General features: G+C 36.6%; 1 protein-coding gene across 5 annotated transcripts in view; it reads left to right on the plus strand.

Annotated features, from left to right (window-relative positions):
- Positions 1–12,462, plus strand: part of tenm1 (teneurin transmembrane protein 1) — a 212,099-nt gene that overhangs the window by 111,242 nt on the left and 88,395 nt on the right. For all 5 annotated transcript variants that reach the window (XM_077241257.1, XM_077241256.1, XM_077241259.1 and 2 more), the window contains exons 7-11: positions 1,065–1,273; positions 5,657–5,867; positions 6,077–6,178; positions 6,425–6,619; positions 8,163–8,363. In XM_077241257.1, the coding sequence (XP_077097372.1) occupies positions 1,065–1,273; positions 5,657–5,867; positions 6,077–6,178; positions 6,425–6,619; positions 8,163–8,363 (918 nt within the window). The remainder of the gene's footprint in view (positions 1–1,064; positions 1,274–5,656; positions 5,868–6,076; positions 6,179–6,424; positions 6,620–8,162; positions 8,364–12,462) is intronic.

A 12,462-nucleotide genomic window follows, 5' to 3' on the forward strand; every position in this document is an offset into this window, starting at 1 on the left:
TATATCAAACGTAATGTAAATAACCTCACACCTGAGAGTCCATAAGGGTTTCGGTCCCGCTACCAAAGCTCTGTCAAGATACAGCAGGTGTCGTTTCATATTTGCCGTCACCTGAATTTGACTCTAGACAGCAGAGCTTTTCAAAGAGTCCTGCAGATGATCACTTTTGATTCACATCAACCAAACCTCTGAAAAATACATAATTCTTTTTGACGTTTAGATGTGGAGGCGTCTGTGTTGATAGCATCAGAGGCAGGATTCATTTAAAAGCCCTCAGGCACCTTTTTTTTTTCTCCACACTTTTTCAAATTCTCTTCACATCTACAGCCTTTATATGACCATCAGAGAACATGTTTCATCATTTTTAATCTTTAACAACTATCATCCTTAAGCTTAAATTAAGTGTATGCTTTTGGTGTCTACCTGATTTAGGAGGAAATGTTTTTTTTATTATTATTTTTTTAACTTAAAATAAAAAGTTCAATCAAAAGAAATCTGCCATTATTTATTCTCCTTCATGTTGTTCCAAAACTGTATGGCTTTCTGTAAATGTATGAAGAATATCCTGACCACTCTTTTATTTTCACATACTGAAAGTGTATGAGGACTAAGCCTGTCAAGCTTTAAAATTACAACAACAAAAAAGCACCATAAAAGTTGTCTGCACAATATTAGAGTCTATTTCTCACACAAAGCTATCATATGGAATATGAGACTGAGACTATTTTGCACAACCCTTTTAGAAAACTTTGATGACCATTTTATGGGGCTTTTGTGTCCTTTTTGAAGCCTGAAAGCTCCAGTTCACAATCATTGTAATTGCATTAAAAAGAGTTACCAGAATATCATTGAAAATGTCTCCTTTTGTATTCCATGGAAGAAAGAAAGGCATACAGGTTTAGAACGACTCGAATAAATGACATGAACTAATACTTTAAAGCTTATGTTGCAGGTACACTTGGCAAACACTTGGTCCAATCATTTTATTCAACTTTTTTGTCTAAATCACACAAATCATGGAAATTGGATGTATGTTAGTTCCATCTTTCCATTTGGCCTGACAGATAAAGAGGTGATTCAGCGAGGCAGGGTGATAGAGAGGGGAGAGGTGGCCGTCGGGACACAGCTGGTCCAAGCAATTCCTCCTGGACTCTTCTGGAGGTTTCACATTATGGTTCACCACCCTGAATATGTCAAGTTCAACATCTCACTCACACGGGGTGCTCTGCTGGGTATCTACGGCAGGAGGAATATACCACCTACTCACACACAGGTAATCACATCACAATATACAATATAAATATGTATACTATACATTTATTAAAAATGTACAATTATTTATAGTACAGTAAATTACAGTGTTTTTTTTGTGTGTTTTTTTACAATCGCTAGAACACATTTCTCAAATAATTAAAATTTTCAAAACTCTTCACAACATCAGTCTATGTGGGCTAAACTGTGGATCCTTTATCATTGCTTTGGCACAACATGCATGCGATGCAATATTGAAATATATTCTGAATCTATAAAAAATATAAATTTTAGCCATGAATTATGTTTTGGTAGTTTTAGTGTATTTTGAATATTAAATTAACTGCTGTGCCGAGCTGAAAGTTGGTTAGGAGAACAGTGTGAAGAGTTTTGAAAAAGTGACTCAAGTATTGAGAAATGTGTAACAATAAAAATATAATTGGAATTAATCACATGCTGATATTTGCAAAGAAAAGCACCTAAATAAAGATGATTCAAAGACAAATTGTGGCAAATGAGTAAAGCCTTAAGTGGGGGTTATGAAAAGTGTCCTTAAATATATTGATTGTTTTATTTCCGGACCATTGAACTTAAATCAATTGCGTTCTACTCCATAAGCCGTGTCAAGTTTAAAAATAGTTAAACTTTTGAAAAACATGTTTTGAGACCTGTGTTCTGTTCTATTCTTTTGTGCTATAATATAGAAAATGTGCACAAACACATTAATTCATACAGGGGCAAATACTTTTTTTTACAGCAATTGCATTTGAATTGCATTTGTTTTATATCGCCTGTGTAATCATACTACATTAACATTTAAATTGACAGTTGTTAATAAATAATTAAAAAATATTTATTATGTATATGTTTTATGTGCGCTTGTGTAAGACGGGGTGTGTGTGTGTGTGTGTATGTGTGTGTGTGTGTGTGTGTGTGTGTGTGTGTGTGTGTGTGTGTGTGTGTGTGTGTGTGTGTGTGTGTGTGTGTGTGTGTGTGTGTGTGTGTGTGTGTGTGTGTGTGTGTGTGTGTGTGTGTGTGTGAAAGGGAGTGTGTTATCAATTTTTTGTATCTGTGCCCAGGTTTTGTCATAACTCATGTTGGTAAACGTTGTCTAAGTGCATATTGTTATGATTGGCAGATAACAAGGAGGATCAGGAGCGTATCTAACGAGGTGCTTCAGACGACCCCAACATGCTAATTACATCTCATTATTCAGGATATCATCCGAGATTAACTGTTCACTTTGCTCAAGAAATTAGAGCCCGGTGTAATTCAATATAAGGCTTCTCGTTTGTACCTCATTTGCATACGGGCTTGCATATGTAGGCGGAGACAAAGCAAGAAGACTGGTTAATTGTTCCTGCTTAATGAAAAGGCTTCTTTTGTGTGTGTGTGTGTCAGAATAGAGATGTTTACACTGCCACAGCTTCCACAAGTCTACTTCGGTGTGCGCGAGTGCGAGTTTGCGTGTGTGTGTGTGTTCACTGAGGCCTGACAGATCGCTACTGCACTGAGACTGTCAACTCCATTGCAGCTCCCACGATCGTTCCTCAGTTTCTCTGGCTGTCATTAAAAGCAGTGGGGCTCTGGTGCGACTGCTGCCCTGCTGGCTCCTGCCTGTCAGCGTGAGAGTCATTACAGTCGATAGGGCTTCAGTGCCTCCACTGCTTCCAGAGTGACTCCGGAGGAGGAGAGGGACTCATTATAGCCAGAGGGTTCTGTAGTGCCTCGGAGAACGCCGCTCATTGATGTTTCTGATGTTTGTAACAGCTCTGTCTAAACACTGGCAATCCCCCCCAAATACAGACAGACAGACACACACGCCACGTATCTTTTGCAGTTTCCTTGGAGATATATTCATAACACTTACAGGATGGAAGTGACACTGTAGTGCAGGGTGATGAGACAGACGCTGAACACAGATATACGGATCGCAGGCTGAGTCAAACGAGCACAGATGGTGAGCTGTAAACGCCTGGATGTAAACGTCTCGTATTTGCTGTGACTCCAGACTTGATCTGGACTGGGTAAATGTCAGCGACAGCGTGTCTGGCCGTGTTTTCTCAAAATGCAGGCATTTTTCCCTGATGTGTATGGATGTTGAAGCATGGGAACAGATCAGTCCTAGTTTATGCCCCCCAAAAATACAATGGGGAGTAAATGAGAATGTGGAAGATACTCATGATTAATATCCCTGGAAATGCTACTGGCACTGTGTGCCCACACATCCTGATTTTGCAGAGTTAGACAAGTTCCAGGTCAACATATTTTGTTGATCCTGGAACAACATTCCTGTCCGAAAATGTAATCCCAACCGTATCCCTACCCCTAAACCTTACCCTACCCATAAGTTATCCTTAAAATCAGAGGGAAATGATAGTTGAATAACATACGTGACTCGTGCTGGCAAAATGAGTCGCAATAAGCAAATTTTAAAAAAAAAACTTTAAAATAATGTATTATTTGTTGGAATCAGACAAAAAATTACTGAGCTACACCTGAAGTCGATTGAGTCAGCAAAGTCCATTTTGAGAAAAATCGAGTTCAAGTTTTCTGAAGGTTCCAAAACAAAATCACCTACAGTAGCAACTATACCTTACAATCCCCGGGTAATAACAGCAAATTTGGCACACACCAAGTCAAAACCAAATATCTATAGGAAATTATATATATTTAACTTTATTTCCATGATACCACAATTGTTTGATTAACATTAATGAATCAGAAAGCCTATAGCCCTTAAGACCTACTTTACCGTACGGTTCTAATATAATTTACACATCAGAAACACTACTCTGTTGGCATACTGTTTTCCGCATACTATATAGTAGGGAAGTATTCGATTTCGGACACAGCGTCAGTCATCTCTCTTTCTACAGTCTTTCTTCAAATCTCTTGCTCATTCTCTCTTCTCCCCCCATCATGAGTGCCCCCTACTGCTGATTGGCTACATGTGTTTTGGTGCTCAGTAAGATCCACTTTCAACAGCACCTACTGCACCTTTATTTTTCTTAATTACTTATCTAATGAATATTACTTATTTACTGCTATCCTTTTTTATTATTCGTTACTCTCTTAGGTTGTTTTTTGTATTTTATAAAAAATTTGCACGATTACATTGCACTACTGATGTTTCATTTTCTTTCTTAACATTACTTGTTTCCTTTTTTTATATCATATGTTCCTTTTGTTTAACTTTAATAAGGCTGATTGCTACTTTCTTAGTTTACTTTGCACTGTTACTATTTTTCAATTTACGTTACCTGTTCTATTTTGCATTACAGATATTTTTGTTTTATTTTTAGAGAACTTTTCCTCACTGTTGTTTTACCTCATTTTAATCTCATTGTTGAGATTCATACGCTGATTGTTGATGTCTGTGTGTGTCATCATAAACCGACTTTTTTGTGCTCTTGTTCGTTAAAGTCTTCAAACTTATTGTTATAATAATGCTTGATCTCATGCTGCAGTAACACAAGGTTTGTAACGAAAAAAAAACATAGTTGTTACATTAAAATACCACAGTGAATTAGTCTGTTTCATGATGATTATAAAACAATCAACCATCATCAGCTGATCTCATTTCACTTTAGCTTTCTTTTCTGCTCCAAATGTGTTTAAAAAACACACTGTCATAGCAGCCAAAAGAGACAATAGATATAATAAGAGTTAAGAGCCCAACTAATGGAAACACTAATCACTGTTATGGTGACTTCAAATGGAAAACATAGTTGAACCCCTGTTAATTCTCAATAAAACTTTTGTAGACGTCTGACCGTAGCCTGTAGCCTCACTCGTTTATATTCTTTTGCATCTATTTGATACAAATGAGTTAGGCTAACTAATTTACATTCTGTTGAATGGATGTACTCAGTTTGAGTTGGGGCTACATATATTTATTGGATGGAAATCCTGCCCACAACTTAATTGTGTTCATCCAATGAATATTTTTTTTGAGTGGAGCTATTAATAATTTTTTAGTTAAACCAATTAAATATATATACACATATGATCTTAAATAGATATATTTAAATAAAGCAAATTAGATTTAAATGTGTCACCACTAAGAAGGGCTTGAATCATTTTTTTGAGTGAGTTTTTGCCAGTGTTGGGTGGATATACTTGATATATTTTTTTACAGTTCTGTGGGATGCATGTTTTTGGCAAGTATTTGACTTATAAAAGGAGCTTTTTTGGGGGGGAGTACGCCAAGGCTGTCAGCATCACCCAGAAAACATAGGGTAGAATACAGGGGGGTGCTGAGACTCAGAGCACCGAGTTATATCTCCAAGTTATGGATGGTCAGTGCCAAGGGCATGAAATCATCTTTAGATCTGTGCTATGTTCTTTTAGCACAATTTAGATCAGATACACATATAACTAACTATATGTCCTTTTTCTCCAGTTTGACTTTGTGAAGTTGCTGGATGGGAGACAGCTGATAAAGCAGGATTCCCGGAATGTCAAAACTCCGAATGCTCCTCCACGGAGTCTGTTGATGTCTGCCCTGCAGGAGACAGGTTTTGTGGAATATCTTGATGTAGGCACCTGGTACCTGGCTTTTTATAATGATGGTCGCAAGATGGAACAGGTGGTAGTGTACAGCACACCCATTGGTGAGAGATCACGCTGGAAATGCAACTATTGTTTTTGTCTATTTCCTTATTTTCTTCCTATCATTTTCTTTTTAATATTCGCTAAATTATTGCATCATGATTATGTTTTTGGATGTAAAATGCTTCCTTATGATACAAATGGGTAAAATGATACAAAACTTCAGAATAATTTAATTGTATAGTGAATTTTATTGTGTTTGTGTGTTCAGAAACAATAGACGGTTGCTCCACTAACTGTAACGGTAACGGAGAGTGTGTCGCTGGACACTGTCACTGTTTTACTGGCTTCCTGGGGCCAGATTGTTCAAAAGGTATAACTCAACACAATAACATCATCATAATCACACAATAATACATAATATAATCATGATCACCCAATGATACACACTTTGTTTATTTAACATGATATACATTTTATCTGTACAATAATGCCATCAAACATCATTGCATTTATAAACAAATAAGCTTTATTTTCAAACAATATTACAATCTCACAGTCACACAATGTTATAAAGATCTGATTCATTTAATTATTTATGCTTTTGTGTATATTTCAGACTCTTGCCCAGTGCTGTGTAGTGGTAATGGCGATTACGAGAAAGGTGTGTGTGTGTGTCACACTGGATGGAAGGGGGCGGAGTGTGAGGTGGAGGAAGGCCAGTGTATCGATCCCACCTGTTCCAACAATGGAGAATGTGTCAACGGAATCTGTGTGTGTACTCCTGCATTCAAGGGCGATAACTGTGAGCAAGGTACAGCTCTCACACACACACACACACACACACACACACACACACACACACACACACACACACACACACACACACACACACACACACACACACACACACACACACACACACACACACACTCTCAAATCTTTCATTAAAATATTTCCAGCTTTTGATGGACTTGATTCATTTTAAGATAGAAAGATTGAGTTTGAAACACAAAAAACCCTCATCTGCTTCATGCCCATCATGCTCAGTGCAAGTGCGAGTCCATGTGTGCGTATATAGCTACAAGTCTATCTTCGCGGCTTGTTTATGATGAATGTCCTGTAATTGGATTTTAAACACACTTTCTCCCATAACCATTAAGCTGAAAATTCATTGCTGCCATTTCAGTGATAGAGTGAGAGACAGAGAGAGCTAAAGAGAGAGACTCAATTTAATCCCATGTAGATCCATCCACCAAATTAACTTTTCCATCAGACACCTTCCGCATCTACACACACATGGAAATGAACATATTGTTGCTGTTGTAATTGGAATTTCCATGTATTTGTATCTTGTTCTTTTTTGTTATGCACTCTCTCTAACTGTGGAGTTTTTATGTTTAGCTGTCTCTGACTCAGTTTTAAGCACTATTCAGACATAATTTATTTTCTTAACAACGTTTGAGTTATAATTATTAACAGAGGATGCCCATAATTTCATATTCTGATTCAGACCGAATAGAGATATAACTATAATGTATATTAAGGAAAATATTTAATCTTTTCTACTACATTTACATTTACTTATTTTGCAGACGCAACTTACAGTACAAATGAGAAACACACACACACACACACACACACACACACACACACACACACACACACACACACACACACACACACACACACACACACACACACACACACACACACACACACACACACACACTATTTTTAATTTATATTATCTTAGTCGTTATCTTACCCTCAGTTAAAAAGCAGTACTAATTAAAATTTTAATGTTAAGCTTAAAATAAAATATTTTTTTTCATACTGTTCATAATAATGTTGTGATCCCTATATACACTGTAGCATTTAAAATTATTGATTTTTAGTGTTGTATTTTTAATTTATTTGGAAAAAATGTGATGGAATTTTAACTATTAATGGGGCATAACATGACAACAATTATCAGCTTAGCGGTCTCACTTACCAGTACAACTGGTTTGCTAAACTCAAATCTTGTTTTACCTACAATTCATTTTCCAAATCTATAATGAAAATGCAGTAGACAGCACATGAATTTCAGTTGTAATTATGGTGTTTGACACAGGTCAAAATATATGAGGAGATGTGTTGCGAAAACAGTAATATACTGCAATCACACGCTTTCCTATCTGAATGGGATTAGATGTCTCAGAGGTAATTTGTACCTCAATTTCTGACTGAATTATGTATAGAAAAACTCAGTCTGAATATAACTTTATACGCACATACATCCTACATGCACCTGTAATTAAATGTTCATGGGTACTAAATCTCCTATTTCTGTGTGTTTGGTTGTGTGTCTACAGTCGATTGCGTGGATCCCTTGTGCTCAGGTCGGGGGGTGTGTGTGCGCGGTGAGTGTGTGTGTTCCGCAGGCTGGGGAGGTGAGAGCTGTGAGACGGCACTTCCAGCCTGTAAAGAGCAATGTTCAGGTCATGGAACATACCAAGCCCAGACAGGGGTGTGTGTGTGTGAGCCGGGCTGGAGTGGCGACGACTGCACCATGGGTGAGTTACAATCAATGCACACATACAGATGTGTACAAAGGCTTTCTCCATCTTATCATTTGTATTTCCAGCCTTGAAAGTGCTTTTTCATCATTTGGTCACGCGTCTCTCACTCAGAAGTTTTTGATTTTAGCTTGATTCAGTTACTATTGAACTCCAAATCCAGTTCCGCTCTTGTCTGACAGAGTAAAGCAGGGCACTATTTGCAGGAGTATTGATCGGCTCTTAATTGTAATGTGATATATATTGTAAAAGGGGAATGTACTTTCTTTAATAGAGAGAAAACAGAGTCATTCTTATTGTCTGATTGATTGTGCATCTCGTAAAATAACCTGCTGGACTGTAGAATTTCCTTGTGTTTTACAGATGGAGGGAGAGGATTGCAGTTAAATGCATGATATATACCAGGCACTGTCCACGAATACTGTACACTTTTGTATCCCATTACTATTTTAAAAGCTTTAGCAGCCCAAATTCCATATTTTTCGGTTGTGAGAACTATTGGGATATATCAGGTGAAGTGCAGTGTTATCTAATTAACCTAGCATGAAGAGTAGCCAGTTGTAAATGCATATAATGTGAAGAATTTTGCCCATCTCACCTCCTTGTTTTTTTTTGCAATAGTACCCTTTAATTGAAATCATACAACGTCAAAATTGTGACATAATTTGTCAAAATGTATCTGTTTCTACAGGTGGGACAAGAGTACAACTAAATAATCTCCTCACTTTCTCAGTCAACATTAAAAAATGTTAAAATAAATATTTTCCTTTAATTTATGGTACATACAACTTTTTTAATAACTACAAACTAACATTTAGTCCTAAACTATCTAGCCGTAACTGAGTGATAACCAGAGTTGGGTATAAGGCGTTACAAACAGTGCTCGAATTGAGGGGGGGGCTGGGGGGATCCGGGACCCCCCATAAGGTATTAGGGACCCCCCATAAGAAGTAAAAAATAGAATTATGGGGGGTCCCTCAGATATTTTTATTTTAGTAAAAAATAATAATAACAAATCTGATTAAATGCATGCAATGGATACGGTAAATTTCGTGAATTGATTATTTAAAATAATTTTTGTTAAAGTTGGCTAGTTGCCATGTCTCTTTAAAATGTAAACGCCCCGCCCCCGCCCCACATCTAAAGAGTGCTGTGCGCATGACATTTTTTGTATTCCTTGCGTAAATTGGAAACATTTAGGTTTAAGTTACTATTTTTTTCATTATTAATAGTCCTGGTTCTACGGGAGTGCTAGAGATCTCGACGGAGATGGATAACAGGTTTTAGTTAAGGGAGCGATCGTTGTGTGCTTTCTATGCTTTCTAATTTCCATTCAGAATTTGTATAAAACTTGTTTTTCATGCTGCCAGCCAGGACCAATGGCCACGTAAACACAAAGTTTTGGGAATTACATACGCACTTGTGCGGGATTCACTCTTGAAATAGCAATAAATGACATTGATTGCCATGGCATTCATTGTTTCTGAATAAAGCATCCTTTTTCACTGAAATGGTCGTTGAATAGTTGCTGACTTACTCACTTTTCCGCCACCTACTGGATGTAACTATGTAAAAATCGCATGTGCTGAAATAGTTGAAAATCCCCACCAACACACAGACTGACAGCCTGTTTTGTCACAATGTTTAATATCTAATAAACAACTTTCATCCATTTAATCAAGTCTTTTGGAACAAACATTACTATCACAGTGTCACATAATCCACATTAATCATCCAGTTGTTTTTAGGATAAAAACTACATAACTAAAAAGCTAAAAAAAGAAACTAAACTAAAAGGTAAAAAAAGCTAGAATCATTATGTTGGATGTACACTACTGTTCAAAAGTTCAAGAGTCTCTTCTGCTCACCAAGCCTGCATTGATTTGATGCAAAATACAGTAAAAACATTAATTTCATGAAATATTATTACAATTTAAAATAATAATACAATAAATATCATTTATTTCTGTGATCAAAGCTGAATTTTCACCATCGTTTCTCCAGTCTTCATCACATGATCCTTCAGATCTGAAATATAAACTTTTGTAGCATTATACACCACCATTTAAAAGCTTGTGGTCAGTAAGAATGTATTTTTTAAAAATGGGAAAGAAATTAATACTTTTATTCAGTATGGTTGCATTAAATTGATCAAAAGTGACAGTAAAGACATTTATAATGTTACAAAAGATTCTATTTCAAATAGAAACTGTTCTTTTGAACTTTCTATTGATCAAAAAATTTCACAATATTACTGTTTTTTTATCAAATCAATGCAGCTTTGAGCAGAAGAGACTTTTAAAAACATTTAAAAAATTGATTCAGAAATCTCAACTTCTGAATGGTAGTGTATATTTTATTTCATTATGTGTATTTATTTAAAAATAAAAATATTGAAACCAAAACATGGCATTGTCTAGTGTGCAGGTAAAGAGGACCTCCAAGGCAAGCACAGTCCATTCCAGTTTAGCAGAGGGCAGTGGCAGGAGCTCAGCACAGGTTAGCAGCGACAAGATCTCAGAAGAGGACAAATGCAGTGATAACAGCTTTATATCGGTCTGTACCACCAACAGCAGCTCAGCACAGATCAACAAAAGCAAAGAGCAGGTCAGCAACAGCTCAGAACAGCTAACTCCTACCAACAGCTCTATCACTGCTTTCGGAGACACTATGAAACAATTATTCCTGTGCCACTGTTGAATTTGACAGTGATACCATCCAGTGAGTCTGGAAGCCATCTGATTATTTTCTACTGTTTTTGAGACATTTCAATGTATTTTGAAGTTACTTGCTTTTACGGGTCTTCAATTTGTACTAACTTACTTAATTTACTGGTAATAACAAAGTTTTGGCTAAATCTGCAACCTTATTTACCAAGCTGCTACTCATTCTGGCATTTTTATTTATTCATTTGTACTTTTTTAGTTGGATGGAAACCTCACATAAAATTAATAGAAAATATTATTATTTTATAAATAGTAATATTTTGTATGACCTCTCCTGAGGTTGTGTATCAATATGTTTGAAGGTTAAACGCCTTCTTTCACCATACTATTTGTTGATAGTGAGGAACTTCCTGTTATAAGAATTTCAGGTCCTATTTTGTACCCTATTCATGGACATGCCACCAGTTTCATCATTTCCTGGTTAACAATCATGATATTTAAATAAGAACTCTGTTTTATTGCAGAGAGATTGCTTTTCTGGAAGATCGGCAGGATTTTGTAACTCAGTGCCTTTTGGCCACTGGCTAGAATATGAAAGCATTTATTAAATATTATATTATCAAAATGCAATATTTATCAAAATGCATGAATATTACAGCATGAAACTGCCCGGTTTCACGGCAGAGCAGTAAAATTGATAATGTGTGTATTAATAAACATTCCGGTTTAATGCCCTTCCTGTCATTGCCAGACATTTATATCTTGCGTGTGATTGAGAGGAAGAACTCTCGTCCGATGTGCTTTGTAGAACAGCAAGGATAATTTGTTTTGAATGGTAAGACACGTAGAGGGCGATAGAAGTGAGAAAGACAGAGGATAGGCTGTCCAAACTGAACACTCAGTGCTGCAGTTACAGAAGAGAGATTTGGCAGCTGATTTTAAGTGACTTTTAAGATATGAAAAACTGTCATCTCAGTTTGACCCGTCACGAATCCTGTAAGTACACGTGAAGACAAAGCTATTCTGTCTGAGGGCCAGAGAGCAGAGATATATTACTGGTTCAGGGAAATTGTTTTTGTCATAAAACTGTGGTCTTGAATTCAGGACCACAGTAACTTTTGGACAGTTAAGGCTGGTGTGATAAAGCAGACTGTTGAAGGAGAGGATGTGTGTGAATTTCTCCTCTCTTTATGCTCGTTCTTCACAACTGAAAAGGTGCTCTGAATACATTATTTTACTAATTTAAAAAGGTCTACAAAATATGATAAAAAAATGTTTAAACAAACATCAGTTGATGAAACCTGTTTTACTCTGCACAGTTTAGCTCCAACCCTGATAAAAACTCACATGCCTCTAGCTTTCTAATAACCCTGAATGTATTAGCTTGTTCAGGTGTGTTTGATTAGGGTTGGATCAAAATTCTTCAGGGA

This window comes from Siphateles boraxobius, unplaced genomic scaffold (genome assembly GCF_051911475.1).
Source record: "Siphateles boraxobius isolate OS27281-9 unplaced genomic scaffold, OSU_SipBor_1 24, whole genome shotgun sequence".
Taxonomy (NCBI): Eukaryota; Metazoa; Chordata; class Actinopteri; order Cypriniformes; family Leuciscidae; genus Siphateles; species Siphateles boraxobius.